An 18,927-nucleotide genomic window follows, 5' to 3' on the forward strand; every position below is an offset into this window, starting at 1 on the left:
AGTGTGTGTGTGTGTGTGTGTTTTGAAAATAAGACTTTGGCAAGGCAGATAGTGAAAAAGATGTTAAGTCTGAGAAAGAAAAATTGTTTAGGAAAAACATCTTTCATTACAAGACTAAAAATTGCGTTGATAATTTTTATTCATGCATGCTTTAAAGTTTATAAAACATTAAAATATAAAAAAAATAATTGAACGTCTTTGGGCAAATCTTGGGTCCGTTGTATGTTTGTTAAATCACTTCCTGTTTACTCCTTCCCTGGAGAATGTACAGTCTACTTCCTGTTCAGATATTCTAGCAACAAGCGTTCCAGTTTTTCCCTTTTAGTTTTCTTCTCGTCTAGCATCTTCTTGTTTTCAGCTGGTTTTCCTCCTTTTTCCTGAAGAGAGAAGTTATCTTTCATTAATTAGAGGAAAAGAAGAGAGAAAAAAACATGAACAAAGTAGGTAAAATCTGTAGAATTTATCAAGATAACCAAATTATTTTATGTAAATGTATTAAATATCAATCCGAGAAAAATTCACAGGTCTTTTTTTAATTTTCATACATACTCACCAATTTTTCCTTTTTTCCACCATAGCAGTATTCTACAGAAAAAAAAATAAACAAAATTACCATGAGTAAACATTTAAAAAATATATATTCCCTATCTAACCATCCCTTTATGATCTTGATACCGGGAACATCATATCATGAAAAGATATAAATTGAAATAGTCAAAGAGAGAGGTTTTATATATTTTAGTAGACAATTCAGAGTTGTTGCAACAAAATTTGTATCAAAATTTACTCATTACGTAGTCACCTTGAACCATAGGATAAGACATGGAGTCAATTAAGGTCAGGACAGACTTTAAGTTTACCACCATTAACATACTCAGGCTGATATTCATATCACTAAATAGTCCATACAAGTTTCAGTATTTCATTACCTAGTGATTTGACCTTTAATTATGACATTTAGATTACGTCACACTGGCGGTCATCAGCATCAGATTCAAAATACTGATTTCAATTTGAAATTTCAGAGTTAGCTCAGACATTATTTTATTATCTCATTGTTATAATCCGAGTCTATTAAAATGTAGATCTTGATACACGTATAGTTTTGAAAGCATAAAGGTAACGTCTTTCTTGACAAAGTATGTATTCATTTATTTTTTGAATATCCTACCTGCCAACTGAAAAATACCCTCTGCCTCAGCACCAATGCTGTGGATGACTGCCTTGGCAAATTTTACTTTCGCCACAGCTACATGTATAAAGATGAAAAAAAAAAACAAGTTTATTGTTAAATTCAGTGCGTGTGTGAGTTTGTGTGTGACTAGAAAAACTACCTAATAATTAATAGACAGAAAGTGCTTATTAAATATCAATTAAAATCATTATACATTCAAATTTTCAGAACTTTTACTGATGTTTGACATACAGTTTGTGAAGTTAAACATTTTGCTATGTTACAATTCATATTGTTATGCATTCTATGCATTCAATTTTAAAACAATTTTACTAACGCCTCAAACATTTCTTTTTAAACAGACGACATTGCATGTGTGTACTGTTAGTAATTATTATCAAACACTATCAAAAGACTTTAGGAACGAGATATTAGGGCAAAGTTTAAAGCAGTCTCTTACCGCCCTCGTCGCTCTCTAGCACGTTTATCACAGCCACAAGTCCTTTCTTAACGCATCCAAGAATTAAACCAAACTTAGCATCACAGCCTTCCTTTCCTTCAACATCAGCTAAAAATATAAAATCACCGTTTACACATTTGCTTGTGAACTAGGTTTATACCCAATATTCTCGATTTAAAAATGCTTAAGATTACTGGTGCACCTTAAAAATATGTACCGGTATATTCTTGCCTATGAATGTAATAGATATAGTGAACAATTAAGAGTATGAATGAAATGTGTTTTAATATGTTGTTCTGAGTACAGAAGACATCATCAGAAATAGAAACGTTGCTTTCCTTTTTAAATACCCATTGTTAACCAAAGAGATATGGATCGATATAGTTATGATAGCTCAACCTGGTCAGATCCTCACCTGCAGTACATCCTTTGTCAGAGTCCTTAGGCAGTTCCATAGGTTGAATAGACTCCTCTCCTAAAATGTTTGTTTCGCAAACGGTAAATCAAAGTTTTCGTCCGTTCTTTGTTCTTTTTTGCTTATTTACAAATTAGTTCTTCGAATAAAACAGGAATATTGTAATTATTGAAGAAGATCAATGTATATGACCGATTTATGATTAAACGAAGGAATTTAAAATCTTTTCAAGTATTGTACAAGGATACTCATTTGAAGGATAGTATGATGCAATGTACCTTCTTCAGAGTGAAGGCGCAATAGTTCCATCATTCCACCTATATGTTTCATTGCTTCCAGACCCTCTGCCTCACCTCCTTCTGATCAAATAAATGTGAAAAATCAGCCTAATCAGAAGTAAAAAGAATTAATTGGATGTGATTGTAACAGAATTACCTATTGTCAGCTTAATCTTACTTATCTAAGATGTACTGATATTATGATCAGTTAACACAGAACATCATTTTATTTAGATTAATTAAAAAGTATTGCCATCAGAAATGTGTTACTCCCTTTTGCCATTTTTTGTAGAGGTCAGAAGTATTCCAGTGACTAATACATAATGGTTATTCTTTTCAGAAAAATAGTTTGGTTACGATCAATACTTCAGATACACCTGTTTTTATCTATATACTGAAGGACAACACTACTTACTGCCACTGAGTAAACTATCTATATTCCCAACAACCATTCTTAGATCTTTGAGCAGGAGGCTTGTGTATCGCTTCACTTTTTCAGCAGGTGCATTTTTAATTTCTACAATTCAAATAAAGATAGTTCGAATATCAGTCATTCTGAGATTATTAAATTTTGCTAATTGTATTGAACTTGGAAAAAATTGCATGTTTTTAACACTGTATTGGGAATTTTTAAACATTTGTTTCCTATGTCCAACCCTTTCATTTTAGCATTCGATTTTCCATGGAAGACTGCGTTTTTTGCACTCTGTAGTGAAAACATCATCAAATTGCAAAATAAGCAATTTGTCATTTTTTGTGAGAATTTAACTCTAGGAAAAATATGTAGAAATACATCAATTAAAAAAAATTAACGATTTCATTATTGGCTACATGTAGTCTGGTTTAAGTTTGAAATGATAAATTCGAGGTATTGTAGGAAAAAAAAGTTTTTCTAAAGAGGTTTAAGTTGACAAGTCAGATACAACAGAACAAGGCCATAGACCTACAGATCCACCCTTATACCTTCCTCTGTGGACATCCAAGTATCAACCCAGTGCTGGTATTTGTCAGCCTGTGAGTAAAAAGTATATATATATATATATATATATATATATATATATATATATATATATATATATATATATATATATATATATATATATATATATATAGACACTTTGTTAAATTAAGTATCATAATTTATAGCAAAAGGAAATTGATCAGCTGTTAAAATAATTTCAAAAATCATATCTACCTCTTTTGTATCTCCATAGCATTGATCTACAATAAAAGAAGTAAACTTTAGATAAAGAAAGTTCGTTTATAATGAAAAGTTACATTTAAAATTAAAATATCAGTACTTATAGGACAACTTCTTGTAAAAATGACATTTTGAGACGAATGAAAAAAATAAGTAGACGGAAAGAAATTAGAAATTATTTGAGAAGTCCAGACCTTTCAGTAAAAATTCAGTTGACTGAAGGGTGTAGCTTCATCTTGTGTATACGTATACTTACGTGCCAGGTAGAAGATATCTTTGGCTCTGGCGCCAATACTGTTTATCACTGCTTTGGCGAAACTGATCTTCTTTACAACTGTTTATATAAAACAAGAATGGTATAGTTGAATTATGTAGAAAGTATCATAAATCGGAACAACAAGTTTACATAGTCAATGTTTGAACACATAATGAATGTAAATGTTTTCATGTTTTACTATTTGCATAAATTATTGTAGAAAATCGACATCAATATTTACCCAACTATTTTGATATACCTAACTAACAGACGATACTTTGGAAATCTTGTTTCCTGTCTAAACAGGAGACTAATAAGATCCTCTATCTGTATGAGTTTGATGTGTGGATGGGTTACAAAAGAAAGCTTTTAAGGTATTCAATGTATAAAGAAGGGATTTTGAGCAGTTTTGAATCGTTTTAAACTAGTTAAAAATACATTGCTAGATAACGATGAAAGTGAAATGAACCAAATTCACATGACTGATAACAAATGAGAAGCTGATCATTTTGCACCTGAAAAGTTTTTGAAAAGTAATCTGCCCCTGACGAAAAGAAGGAAAAATTAATTTTGTCAAAATATCTGTGGTAAATGATTCAATTTATTTCATATTTTAATAAAAAGAGAGTTTATGCATATTTTTACCAAGAGATTTGTATGAAATTCACGTTACTTTTTACAATATCTTAATAAAATATGCGCTGTCCATAGATGTCAATGTAAAATTTAAGGTGCAATAAATTGGACAATGATCAAAATTTTGTAAATTCCTTTGGTGGAGCATGTTTATTTCATAACACCTTCAAAATGCTACCATGATTAATCATTTTGGACCATTCATTTATTAGGTACAAAATATGGTCGTTATACATTGAATACCTTAAGATTTCAATAAGTCAACATTATTTTGTGACAAAAAAAAGGCAACAAAAGAAAAATATCTAGCTTATTGACAAAACGAAAGGATTTACTCTATAAAGAGGTCCAATTTTTTTCAAGTTGATTTTTAATATTTGGAAGAAGACCATCTGACTATGGGACTCTATTTAGAAGGGTATATTATCAGCCATACCGTCTGAGTCGCTCTTCAGGTTTTTCATGACCGCAACAACGCCTCCTTTCACACAGGTTAAAATCACTCCAAACTTGGCATCACAGCTGTCCTGTTTCTCCACATCAGCTAAAATTATATCAAAAACGTCACTCAGAGATATCCGACAACTTTTAACTCTTTTCAAAATGAATTAATTTAATTACTTCATTTTTGCAAGTCTAATAAAACGTTCCCTTTCTGAATGTTTTAGCATTGTTTATTGTTAAATATATTTGCTATAAAGAAAATTAAAGTTGTACCTCATATAATAAGATACACAACTAAAACACATTGCACTGAGGAAATCTTGATATCTTGTATAATATACTTACCGGCTGTGCAGCCTTTGTCTGAACCCTCTGGGAGATCCATTGGACGAATGGACTGCTTTCCTGTCAAAAATTAAAATCAGTCAAGGTACCATACGTCGCAGGTATGTACTTTAAGCACATTTTCATAAATTAAAAAAGCTACTATATATATATATATATATATATATATATATATATATATATATATATATATATATATATATATATATATATATATGAAATACTACTCTAGAAAATACTAATTTGTTCTGCTTAGAATTTTATTTTGAAAGAATTTTATTTTAATTCTTGTGATCACTGGTAGATCAAGCTACAACCTTACAAGTTACCTTCCTCAGCATCTATCCTCAACAATTCCATCATTCCTGCTATGTGTTGCATGGCTCTGATGCCTGCCTCCTTGGAGCCTTCTATATAAACAAGAAAAGTTCATTAATTTTTTATATGAATTTTTTTGGAAAGAGCATTGAAAATATTAAATGTAAAGATTTCTTAGGTTACTACATCTTTTAACGTTGAACTTAATCATATTTTATTTTGTTCAGCAACCAAAACAAATCACCTCTAGATCCTATCTCTCTATTTCTCTATTTCGTAATTATTTTTGTTTAAATACATCATCATTTCGTATAAATGAAAAAGTTAAGAGTTTAGTGACTCAAATCATATGTCAGGCAGGCTAAATGAAAAAGAAATAGACAAAAAAGAACAAATCGAAAATAGTTTGTGACAAACAAAAACAAGCTTTTTGCCAATTAATATAACGATCTTTATTATAATTTATCTTTTAAGAGTTTTTGTTCTATCAGATTCAGTCTGGTACCACATGTACTCACCTCCGCTAAGCACCACATTAAGATTATCCACCACATCCTGAAGGTCACGTAACAGGAGTCCAGTGTATCTCTTTACCTCTTCATCTGAAGCCTTGGCCACGTCTGTAATTTAATGACGTACGTACATTTACAAACGTTTGTAAAAGTTAAAGCACAAGAACTTGATATCTTGAATAAAAAATAATTCTTATATGTTACCTTCCTCTGTAGCTTTCCATGTATCAACCCAATGATCGTATTTATTCTGGAATAAAATGAAGTAAATTAAATTAACTGACTCATGATTTTCCAATTATATTATATACTATGTATTTAGTTACAAAAAGAGGGGGATGGGGGTAAAAGTATTCCTTTATTGATTGATCATGATTTTTTTAAATTAATTTAAAAAAAATCACCATCTTTCGGTAGAATAATGTAGAATATTTATTTTAAAACTGTAGTAAAAGTTTATCAATTTGAGTGAGTGATGTGATTTTGAGCATCTGCTTGTGTACTTGAGTACCGGTACTTACATTGTTTCCGTAACATGCTTCTGCAAAATGAATGATAAAAAGTGAGGAAAAAAAATTTGAACTTATTTTTCATAAACATTTTCATAGTCAATATTTTATTTACATGGTAAAAATGAATTTCTTAAGGTCAACTTAAAATTAATGTAAAATCTCGAAATGTGGAATGGCATGCAGGTACTTGTTCTTCCTCACATATCTAAATACCTAAGTCTAACTTCACCTACCGGCTAATTTGAAGACGCCTTCACCACCTTCTCCAATTTTGTTGATTATGGCTTTAGCGAAACCAATCTTTGTCACAGCTGTCGGAATCAGAAAGAAATAAATTGTTTCAATTTTAGTCTTGTCTCATACTATCTGAAATACACAGCTACAGTAAATTAAATCAGTATTAAATTAATTAATTTACAGAAATAATACCCAGTCAAAGCAACCAAAGATATTCCATGTCTCATTTATATTTATTTATCGATATTTTTTTTTCGGAACAATTAAACAGAATTTCGATTATTTCGAAGTTTAAAGTTCACCATCTTTGTCGCTTTTGAGACCATCCATTACGGCCACTACACCTCCCCTGATGCACCTCAAGACCAAACCAAACTTGGCATCACATCCATCTTCTTTCTCGACGTCAGCTGCAAAGAAATGTTGGAAATCGTAATGTCGACTTTCGGTTCTTCTTGTCTTAAACACTTTATTACAGATGCATATGTGCTGTTGTTAATTCAGCGTGTGAAATTAATTATAATCACAAAAAATTTGCTCAACAGAAGAAGAAAAGCAGTACTCACCGGCAGTACATCCATTGTCGGAATCCGCAGGGAGATCCATGGGATCAATAGATTTTTCTTTAAAAAAAAGTTGAAAGAATCCGTTATGGTTATTTCTCTCTCATATTCTAAAAGTATTTTCATACAATGCATAGAACTAATTTTATTACCGATTTGATGCTGATATCATTTAATTCCTTGCTTGCTGATATAAATAAATCCACATCTTGCTAATTTAATGTTAGTGTTTATCAAAAGTTTATATCAAAATATTTATTTTCAGTTATCTTCCCGAAATTCATTGTCAAACTACAATAGTAACCCTATAACACACACGAAACCTTGTCACGACGCGGTAGAATACACAACAGATTATGCTTTCAATACACTAGGAACAACAAAATGTATACCGTTTTGGCTCAGTTTAATAAAAAAAACCCAATTATCCTATTAAACTGTTGTAAATATATCACAATTTTACGTACGAAATTTATTTTTTGTTTTCCCCTAACAATATTCATTATTTTAATTTAAATGTCCACGTGTCAAAACCGCTCTTACGTCTATTTCCACACTAGTTCTGAAGAGCTAAATTTATAATAAAGACGAATTAACATTTATGAAAAGAGAAGTTTGAGAATCTAAATATAAGCATTGTCTTCTTATTTTTGGATGTCGTCGATGGTAAAACAATTTGTGCCGACAAATTAGCATAACGCGCTAATGCGCGGTATTCAATTTGTCGCACGGCCAGGTACAGTTCTAAGGCAAAGACATCCAAAAATAAGAAGTCAATGCTCAATTAAACTTATTCATGACTACTATACATGTAGTTATAGAAGTTTGGCATAAATTGATATTTTCATTTTTGATACACTTGTTAGTGCTGATGCTATCCTTACTGTTTCAAAACCAGATGAATGCCATTAATGCTGGACTTTAAAAGATTAAAAATGCTTAATACAATAATTTTTAATTTTATTCTATTTCAAATTGAACTAGTTTTCTTCTGTGTTTAATGTTTTATCAAACAAAAAAATTTAGCTATTTGCAATTGGCCATGCTGATTAGTTACCTGAACTGTGTAATTAGTGGTCCAAGTACATGTAATCTACAAGGATGTCTAGGAGAAGCAAAATATTTGTAGAGATGCTTCAATTTTTGTCTTAATTTACGCTAGGAAAAATTTTTAAAAAAAGTTTTTCTCGGAAATAATCTGATTATGAAACATGTTTTACCAGAAGCTGCGTCCAATTGCAGAAGGTGCATCATGCCACCAATGTGATGTATGGCGCGAATCCCATCCTCCTTGGTTCCCTCTAATGAATAAAAAAGATGTTAGATTTACCAAACCAGAAACATGAAAAAAATGATGTAAAGAAGATCACTTTTACTTTCCTTTTACTTTTGTAATACAACAAACCAGAATCTCACTACGTAAAAAGATATAACGTTAAATTTCTTAACCTCCGCTGAGAAGTACGTCAAATGTCTTCACCACTTCTCCTAGGTCCTTCAAAAGAAGCTGAGTGTACCGCTCAATTTCTTCAGCAGGTGCATTCTTTACATCTGCATAACACATGTGGAGATCCATAAACTTAGCGATTATAAATAATAAAACTGACAAAATCAAAAGTGTAAAAAAAAAAAAAAAGATAATACAAATCGTTATCATATGACCCAACTTAAATTTTTCCCAATTTGAATCAGCTGAAGTCTAAGGAAGAATTTATTTACCCTCTTCAGAAGCAGTCCATGTATCTACCCAATGCTGATAGGGGTTCTATAACAAATACAGAAAGAGGCATTACTCGATTTGGAAATATAGCTGATAAGTGATATTTCCTTCTACTATAATAAACAAATTATAATCACTTTATATGGAGTTATCGAGGCAACTCAATTCTATATCTATAAGAAATGCTTTAGAAAATACCTTATCTTTGTCCCCATAGCATGCTTCTGCAATTCGAAAAGTAATATTTTATATATTTTTTAAAGTTTTTGGTCATATTTATGATTGTTATGCCAAAATTTTAGAAAAATATTCTAAAAATAGAAAAAAGTCACAATCATTGAGAAGTCAAAAATTTTGGTTCGTGTTTGAGCTGTTCTCACCCGCTAGCATGAAGATACCCTCCGCCCCCGCACCAATCTGGTTAATTACAGCCTTAGCGAACTTGATCTTCTCTAGGGCTTTCAATGGATAATCAATATATGAAATTTCCATGATGAAATATTGTATATATATATATATATATATATATATATATATATATATATATATATATATATATATATATATATATATATATATATATAAGCGAGTCGTTGCATGTATTGGCTTTATATATATACATTTTATGCATAATGAATTCATTTAAATACTTTAACTTTGGATACCACTTTAAAATGGTGTTTTGAATATCAAATTTCTGAACGCATAAACATCTTTGAAATCCCAAAACAAACAATGCATAAATAAACAAGAAAGATATGACAAATCAACTTTTCGAAATGCATTTGAAGAACAAAACAAACAGAAAAAAGCGTTGTCTATATACCATCGGCATCACTCTTCAAGTTGTTAATGACAGAAACTACACCGTCCCTGACGCACTTCATAATTAAACCAAACTTTGCATCACATCCGTCTTCTTTCTCCACATCAGCTGCAGGTATGAATTTAATTATGTAGAGTATATTTATGTTTTGCTTCTTTTTTTAAAGAATGAAAAAAAACTTTTCAATGTAAACAAGGAAAAAAATTAATGAAATTTACAAGCAAAGCGAAAGGGAGTTTCTTCAAAAATAAAATTAGAACAAAACTAAAGCTTAATATAGGGAGGCCCTGGAGGGACATTGACTTAGTTCTTAGGTGTTTTGACTTAGTTCTTATGACTTAATTGTAATTCTTGTTATATTACATTTTTTATCACACGTTTATTTAACCCCAAAACGTGGCGTACATGATGGAGGCTACGTGTAGTTTCAAAAAAGAAAGGTGTATTTTGCCTTTGAATTTTATCTCAATTTTATCTTAATGACAAGAGAAAAAAGTAGTTATGTTCATGTGTTCATCAGTATCCACAATGGAAGTTGCAAAAAAGAAATAAAAAAAAAACTATTAAGTAACAAGAAATAACAAATAAGAATGAACAAATAACAATTGAGTTATAACATTTAAGTTCAGGGTATAACAGATAAGAATTAAGCAATCACAACTGTACTGGACATTAAACTACAATTAATTAATCAAAAATCATTGTTAAACTAGGACTAAAGATATCACTTTCAAAGAAACGTAAGTCAGGATACACATTCTCCATGGCTACACTACACTTAGTCATAACCAGAAATAAAAAGGCAAAACAAATAAGTCAAAACAAATAAGCTATAACAAAAAAGTAATAACAAGTAAATCAGTGTCCCTCTAGGGCTTCCGTATTAATCATATTAATTATATGTGTCCTTTAGTATAACTAACTTCGGTGAAATATACTTGTAAATTCCAATGTTTACGCAAACCATTAGCAAACTAATTATCATTTTGAAATAATCAACCGTTCAGGAATCGTACAATAACAATTTTTGCTAATCAAAAAAAGTTAAATATTGAATGGCTTTGATAGTCACAGTTTGAGCCTAACAGATAATAAGACCTTATTGATTTCACAAAGAGGATTAAGGTGACTTTTCATACCTGCTGTACACCCCTTGTCCGAGTCCGGGGGAAGTTGCAATGGTTCAATAGATTTTTCTTCTACAAATATGTTTTGAACTCAAATAAGATATCGTAAAGAGTGGAGGTAAATACAAAATTTACAACATACATATTTTTAACCGTAATAATTTACTAAATATACTAATGAATATTTTTTTTCTACAAGGAGTCTACCTGCTGCATCTATTTTAAGAAGTTCCAGCATCCCACCAATATGAGTCATTGCTGTCATGCCATCTTCTTTTGTACCCTCTGGAAAGTAATCGAACTATATTCAAGTATCCTTATGAATGTCCTTACGATGTTCATGTTACTATTCGAAAATACACGAGTACTGACTAGGAAAATAAAGATAAAATGAACAAGCATTCTGAGAGTATTGCATTGGCAATACTAGTCCCCTATCGGCAAGTGTAATTTGGTTCCCGTTAAAAATTGAAAATGCCATAATTCCGTCAAAAATCAATGAAGCGAAACCAAATGAAAACTTGATTTATAACTCATCAAGGTAAAGTTACAAACTAAAAAGCAGCTCAATATCTGCAAGCGTTTAGAAAAAAATGCGCAAAACCCTGAAAAATTGAAAAGGTCGTAATTCCGTCAAAAATCATTGAAGCGGAACGAAATGCAAACTTGATCTGTAACTCATCAAGATACATTCACATACCAAAAATCAGCGCAATATCTGCAATTAAGCGTTTAGAAAAAAGTGCGGAAACCAAGTGGGACAGACTGACAGACAGAGGGACAGACAGCTGGACAGCTAGACAGACGGACAGACTCAGAGGAAACCTATAGTCCCCGGTAGGGGACTAATAAAAAGGGGAACCATTCACAATTACCTTAATATTACACTGTATCAATGGTATAACAAAGGATACAGTAAGGTAAAGAATCAGAACACAGTTAAATTTGTTGCAGTTTGCAAATAAGAACTTGAAATAAATTTAAATAATGCTTGTTTTTTAACCAGCATTGGTTTTAATTCAAAGTGTACAAGTAGTCCATTAAAGGGTGACAAAGAAGAAAATTCTACCAAATTTTCTTTTGTATCATATACTTATTTTGTAACAAGAATGACAACAGTTTATTTTATTTATTAGGCCATCTTTAAAAAATTGTTTGGTTACCCTCCCCCGACCGACTGATTAAAAAATGGCCCGATTCAAAACTTTTTTAACGATATTTTTTTTCTTGTAATTTTCCTTATTCCGTCAACAAATACAACAAACACACTTTACATAATAAAATACTGATTAAATTAATTTAAAAATTAACAAATAAATGTATGTTGAAATTTTCAGGAAAAAAAAGATTTTCCCACCTACCTACCGACCCAATAATTTTACCCTGAGTCGGGAGAGGGCAAACAAACATTATTTTAAAGATGGCCTTATTACTCTAAGATGTTATACATGTATAAATTATTGGAACGGAGTCGCAGATTTAAAATTACTGTGACTTTCTTGGTGATAAAAATGTAACATTTACTTACAACCATATAGGGATAAAAAGAATACATAAGAATCTTTTTTTTAACTCACTGCCACTGAGGAGTACATCGAGGTTCTTAACCACTTCACTGAGGTCCCGGATTAACAGCTTGGTGTATTGTGCTACCTCATCCTTCCCAGCATCCTTTACGTCTAATAATAATTAAAAAAACAGAACTCTGAAATACTGATTTTTACACAGAAATTGCAATAATATATAATAAATATGTCAAATAAATAGATAAAGAAATACAGGAGATAAATTAATTTTTCGCGAAATAGATAACAAAATAAACTGCAATATCTGCAAAACTGCTTATTGAATGCATTAACTGTAAGAAGCAGTCTTGGGTTTCGTCAACTGTACTTTGCTAACACTGTTTTCTTTTAATATTTTGTACTACAATGTATATTAATGAAGGAATAAATGTAATCAAATAAAATTTGCATGTAAACTCATCTGAAAAACTTGTTGAATTGACATGTTTGAATTTTATTTGCATTTTTGTCTCAACTGTTCTTAAACATTTTACAGTCGTTAAGAAAAAAAAACAGCACTCCACGCAAACATAATCCTATATGCACACACTTCGTTTTTCAGGTTCCAGAATATATAAATGAGCTATTTAAGAACGGACACTAATAAAACACAACTTGCAGGCACAAATACGCAAAATTTTGCAAAAGTTTTTCATTAATATAGGGGTATGATGCTTGATTCAAAATGCTCAATATTAAATTTTTGTTAAGAAAAAGCAACAACAAAAACTACGGGTTCATTTTTCTATTTATAGAAATTGCATAAAAAGACACCAGTGAGTCTTACAAACAGATGAACATCATAGTATTGGAGAGAGAGATTAGCATAAGTTGTAGAACATGTTTTGAATAGATGTAAAATGTGGAAGTTTAAACTAAGTTGTGCGTACTGTTTGAACCTTGGGAAGCTAATAAAGCAGCATTTTCCACTATGTGTATTCAAAGTAAACAGGTTTTCCAAACCTTCTACACTACTTAATCACATATGCATGATGCTGAAAATATTTTTTTAGATGACATTTTCTTACCCAGTACTGGGTGTTGTTCGCTTTGAGTCTGTATTTAAAAGGCTAATTGTTTGACTGTACTCACCTGATTCGGAGGCTTTCCATACATCTACCCAGTGTTGGTAATCATCTTCAGAGTCTCCTCTCTGTAAGATGAGAAATACTGTATAACCTCGACTGTCGTTATTTTGTAAAGTAACAATTATCATTAGGTATATACACATTATTTTTTTTTGGCTTCAATAGATATTGTTTTAAGAATATAAGAATAGTAAAAAGGGAAGTATATAATTCTATGCATATACATGTACATGTATTTAAGGGAAATAAACCATTAAGGCGGAGTCACTAATATCTTTTTATTTATGTTTTTGCATAGCCAAATGTAAAATTATTTAACTACTAACACAATCCCCCCCCCCCCCAAATGTTTTTAATAGAAAGTTTGCTTACCTTAATTGGTACGGAAATAGCCGTTACCACAAGGGCTGTAAAAACCAGAATTGAACGCATCTTTCACTGTGGTCAAATCAGTATGGAAGTGTGGGGTCTGAGGTGGATTACCGGTTTAAATAACCCAAAGGTCGGCATTTCGAAATTGTTTGACCATCTACAAGTAAGCAAAGGCACTGATGCATGATCACATGGGTGGGTGTTTCAATACAGAACAGGATGGTCACAGAAGAAAGTCTCTACATTGGGATTAGCAGGACGAAAAGCACATCAGCGCGAATCCCTCCTCTTTTCTTACATTTTTTTTAATAAAGTTATTGCTAATTTTGATCTTTCAGAGCAGGTATCACCGAACATAATTTCTTACTTGATTTCTGGATGTCAGTTTCAGAAAATTGGCTATTGTTTTAAAACATTTGAGTAAAAAATTATGGTGAGGAACGTTAAACAACAAAACATTTTAAAATTCTTAGGAGTGAGACATTTTATCGTACATATACAAGTTTTATTATTGATCTCATAATGCAACAAATCATTTGCCTTTAGAGGGTACATCAGTTAAATAAAGTCAAAGAGGTATTTTATAAGCTAATAAAAATAGTTCTTAAAACTTGAGATGTTCTTAATTACTTCCTGTATTTTTTTTTTTTTAATTATAATATTGTCAATGTTCAAAATGAAATACACCGTTTTTTAATCGTGCAGGATCTCAATATATCGTTTGGTAAAACGTAATTTTCTTAAATAACTAAAAATTAACTTGGCAGTAAAACTCTATGCTTTTTAAAAACACGCTTCGGTGCGGAACCTGTTTCTTTACGGTTTACATCAAGACAGGGTAAAATATCAGGTCTTTTTTCTATTGACATAAAGGTGAAAGACGACAAATAAAAATCCCCGCTGTTTTAGGACGAAGAAAACCTTTGTGATACATGGTTCCTTGGAATTTCGACCTTTGACATCTGACAATTTAGGGGTTTTAAAATGAGCATAAATACAACAAAAACACTGGATGGTTTGCATGATTGTTAAGTTAGCACGTAGTTTCCTTAATTAAAGTTTGAATTTCATTGTTCTTATAGATTTTGACATCTTTAAGTAGATTTCTCTATTTATGTTTCATGCTGACTGAAAAAAAAGGTATCGATATAACAGTACCACATCGTATTTTAAAGTAATCTGCAGTTTTTTGCAAAAAAAAAACTGTAATAATTAGAGAAATACATTTATAAAACAATATTATCATGATATTATTGTCCTCTTCAGCTAATTGAATTCTTTTTTATACCATTCAGGTCATTTTGTAAGTACATTCAACAAGTCCTTAATTAGCCGTCAAAGCTCCGTACCCCGCTGTTTTTCTCTCTCTTTCTATCTGTAGCTTTTACTATTAGATCTTACTCTACTTTTGCGAGAAAACTGGTAGTTTGAATTCTTTATTGTTGATTTAATGGATAGTTGTGCGTGATTTTTTTGTCACCTTTCAGTTGACCATAATTTGACTTGGCCTCAAATTAACTCCCACCCTTGTTGGTTTAGTGTTCCTGTCCTTTATTTCTTAAAGTATTCAATTTTAGAGAGTAAGTGTCATTTAAGATCGCCAGAATGAAACAGAAAAGTCAATGCTTTATTTTTAAATCGGGACAAATCTTATTCATTTCTTTTCTTTAAAGTGAGATCGACTCGTCCATTTTTTTATGTTTGTCTTGCGCATCACTTAATGTGAATAATAAACTGAATAGCCATGAAAAGAAAAATCTCTTGAATAAAGAAGTCTTTACGAAACCTTTTCTAAAAATCTATTCGACATTAGAATTTAATTTACAATATTAATTTCTGTGAAGGTAAATGTAGTACTTTGACATTAATTTTCTTTTTTATGCGCATACATTGGCAATTAATAGAAATAAAATGATTAAAAGGGACTCACTTATTTGTCAACACTTTATACTTTTTTGTAACGTTTTAAATATTCAGTTAGATTAACATATATAGGGGACTGTAAATATTAGCATATATTTCACATATATGATTACATGTGACTTAAAACTTGTCATGTAATTACATGTATAGGGGGGGCACGTTATAATTTTAAGATTTTGTGCAACATCCCTTAATTGTATCTATAATTACCAAAAAATATGTCCAATTACTGTAAGGGATATATATGCTAAGGAACGATTCTGTAATTTGATGTGGAAAGGTTAAATTTTATGATGAAGGGCGTGACTTTACAGTCATTTTTGTCTACGTTATACAAATACATTGCGCAACCTAAATTTTGAAGAGGAGACCTGTATATTGACTTCAAGTTTCATAATATCAGATTACACAGAGGATAATCTAAAAGTGTCAAACATAGCTACACAAGACAGTACTAGTGACATCACTTAAGTCAACAACTCAACTGAAACCAAAAGCACTTTTTTCTGTAATAAATTTTCAATATTAATACTATATAGGTTAAAAAAACTAGACTGAAGAAAAAATTCATTACAGAAACAAGTGCCTGTTCTGCAAACCTCCGTGTTTTTAAAATATAATGTTAGTCTCTATTTATATTCTAGAATGTGCTTTCTGACATGCTTTCATGTACTTTCTTAGAAAGAATACAATAGGAATATCTATTGTCAATGATTGATGCAGATCAGTTCTAAGAAACAAGACCATACAAGTATGGCAGATACTTGTGTTACAGTAAGTAAGTAAATATTTTATTATAGTGACGTGTATATATACATATTTATTGTTACACATATATACATTGAAAGTAAATGTTGAAAATTTTCCAGAGATCATCTTTTTTGTTGGAAGAACAGTTACAGGTTTATGTATATTTGGGAACAAGTAACAAAACAATACAATGTTCCCATTATATTCCCCATAGAGTTTGTATGGATGGGATGCCATTATTTATAATAGCATATTGTAACTGTCTTGGTCAAACTTCAAGGTCAAGGAGTAAAAAATAATAGTATATTTAGAAAGGTCTTGTCACAGGTAACGTACATGTCAAATATGAAAGCCTTATCTCTTCTTAATCAAAAGTTATAAGCAAAGATTAATTTTTTTGAAAAGTAGGTAAAACTTCAAGGTTAAGGTCACAAGGTCAAAAACCATAGTACATATATAAATTTCTGTCACAGGTAATGTACTAGTGTAATATGAAAGCCCAACCTTATTTCATTCAAATTTTATAACCAATTTAAAGTAATGTTCAAATTTTTGAAAAGTAGGCCAAACTTCAAGGTCAAGGTCACTGAGTCAAAAAATCATAGCATATTTGGAAAGGTCTCATCACAGGTAATGTACATATCAAATATTAAAGCTCTATCTCTTCTAAATCAAAAGTTATAAGCAAAGATTAAATTTTTAAAAAGTAGGTAAAACTTCAAGGTCAAGGTCACGGGGTCAAAAGTCATAGTACATTTAAAAAGATCTTGTCACAGGTAATACACATCTGTAGTATGAAAGCCTAATCCTTTCTCATTCAAAAGTTATGACCAATTTAAGTAATGTTAACATTTTTGAAAAGTAGGTCAAACTTTAAGGTCAAGGTCACGGGGTCAAAAATCATCAGTATATTTAGAAAGGTCTTGTCACAGGTAATGTACATGTACATGTGAAATATGAAAACCCTATCTCTTCTCATTCAAAATTTATAACCAAGGTTAAAGTTTTTGTTACAGACGGACAGACTGACAGACAGACGAATGAGATTTAATGTCCCCTCGCTTTCGCGAAAGCGGGGGACAATAAAAGTGACATTCCCTCACAGTGTGACAGGATACCAAAGTGATATTCTCTCACAGTGTGAAAGGATATCAAAGTAAGTAAAAAATAATTTCTGGCCTGTCATAAGATAGAGAGAGTAACTAAACTGCCTAGATAGAGACTAAAACTGCAAAATTTCTTCCCAAATATGTTCCTAAAATCCATGTTACAATGAGTTTGTAACTAGCAAAATTTGATAATACACTATTTTATTTTTGTTATGAGAGAATAGTTAGCATTTTAAATCTTTATGAAAATACGATGGTTAAACATAATAATACTCCTGTCTTGGAAATGTAAAATGTTTTATTTCTGAAGGCAACGTTAATGCATTTTTTTAAAATTCACTATTCTGACTTAAACGTATATTTTCTAAAGAAAATATAACGATTAAGACTTCCGTTGAATTTAAAAATAAGGAAAACTGTGAAAGTGGAAAATCTCTCAAATATTCATTCAGATTCTTCGGTTGAGAAAAGCAGATTTAGACACTACAATTTCAAAATCAAGACATAAAAGAGATATTCAAATGCAATGTATAATTCAAAACACTTGTTTTGATCCCTTTTAAATGCCAGTGCTAGTTTACTTTTCAGTATCTGAAAATAAATTTGAATTATGAACGGATTACTAAAAAGTTATTACGAATTGATATTTCGATTTACAAATGAATTAAGAGTACTTTTGAATTAGTGTATCTGATACTGGTCGAGGGGGCGGATGATGTAAGTGTTCAAAGGTCACTCGAGATGCGTCTTTCCAATAAGAAGAATGATAAGTGGATCGATTTTGCAATATCATATCCCTTTTTTTGCTTGCTGGTGTAATTTTTTTTGATTTCAGAGGACATTTTAATGGATATAAAAATATCAATAGTTCAAATCTTATTCTCCAGACTAGAAATAAATTAAGGATGGTAAAATCTGAATTCAATTAGTGGTATAATGAGAGCAATTTCCTCCTCTTTTGCTGAAAAATATTAATCGTACGATCCCTGTGTTGTTCATTTGACTTCAACTTCCAAGCAAGAAGTATTCATACATGTACAAGGTTTACTTTATGTAATGGAATTGTTGGTTTGTTTTCTTAGTGAACAAATTATTT

The 18,927-nt window shown here is 30.9% G+C and overlaps 1 protein-coding gene across 1 annotated transcript; it reads right to left on the reverse strand.

Annotated features, from left to right (window-relative positions):
• Positions 1-272: 272 nt before the first annotated feature.
• Positions 273-13,738, reverse strand: LOC133181368 (uncharacterized). Its single transcript, XM_061315887.1, has 29 exons — positions 13,682-13,738; positions 12,602-12,703; positions 11,232-11,309; positions 11,037-11,096; positions 9,898-10,005; positions 9,452-9,529; positions 9,270-9,295; positions 9,071-9,116; positions 8,801-8,902; positions 8,572-8,652; positions 7,355-7,411; positions 7,091-7,198; positions 6,785-6,862; positions 6,561-6,580; positions 6,244-6,289; positions 6,046-6,147; positions 5,539-5,619; positions 5,210-5,269; positions 4,857-4,964; positions 3,785-3,862; positions 3,523-3,548; positions 3,291-3,339; positions 2,743-2,844; positions 2,328-2,408; positions 2,050-2,109; positions 1,635-1,742; positions 1,172-1,249; positions 554-585; positions 273-377 (listed from the first exon to the last, which is right to left on the reverse strand). Exons 3-29 carry the CDS (start codon positions 11,287-11,289, stop codon positions 273-275), a joined length of 1,938 nt encoding a protein of 645 aa, XP_061171871.1. The 5' UTR covers positions 11,290-11,309; positions 12,602-12,703; positions 13,682-13,738.
• Positions 13,739-18,927: the final 5,189 nt, after the last annotated feature.

This window comes from Saccostrea echinata, unplaced genomic scaffold, assembly GCF_033153115.1.
Source record: "Saccostrea echinata isolate AGI-Se365-2 ecotype Australia unplaced genomic scaffold, CSIRO_AGI_Sech_v1 ptg000001l, whole genome shotgun sequence".
NCBI classification, from domain to species: Eukaryota; Metazoa; Mollusca; class Bivalvia; order Ostreida; family Ostreidae; genus Saccostrea; species Saccostrea echinata.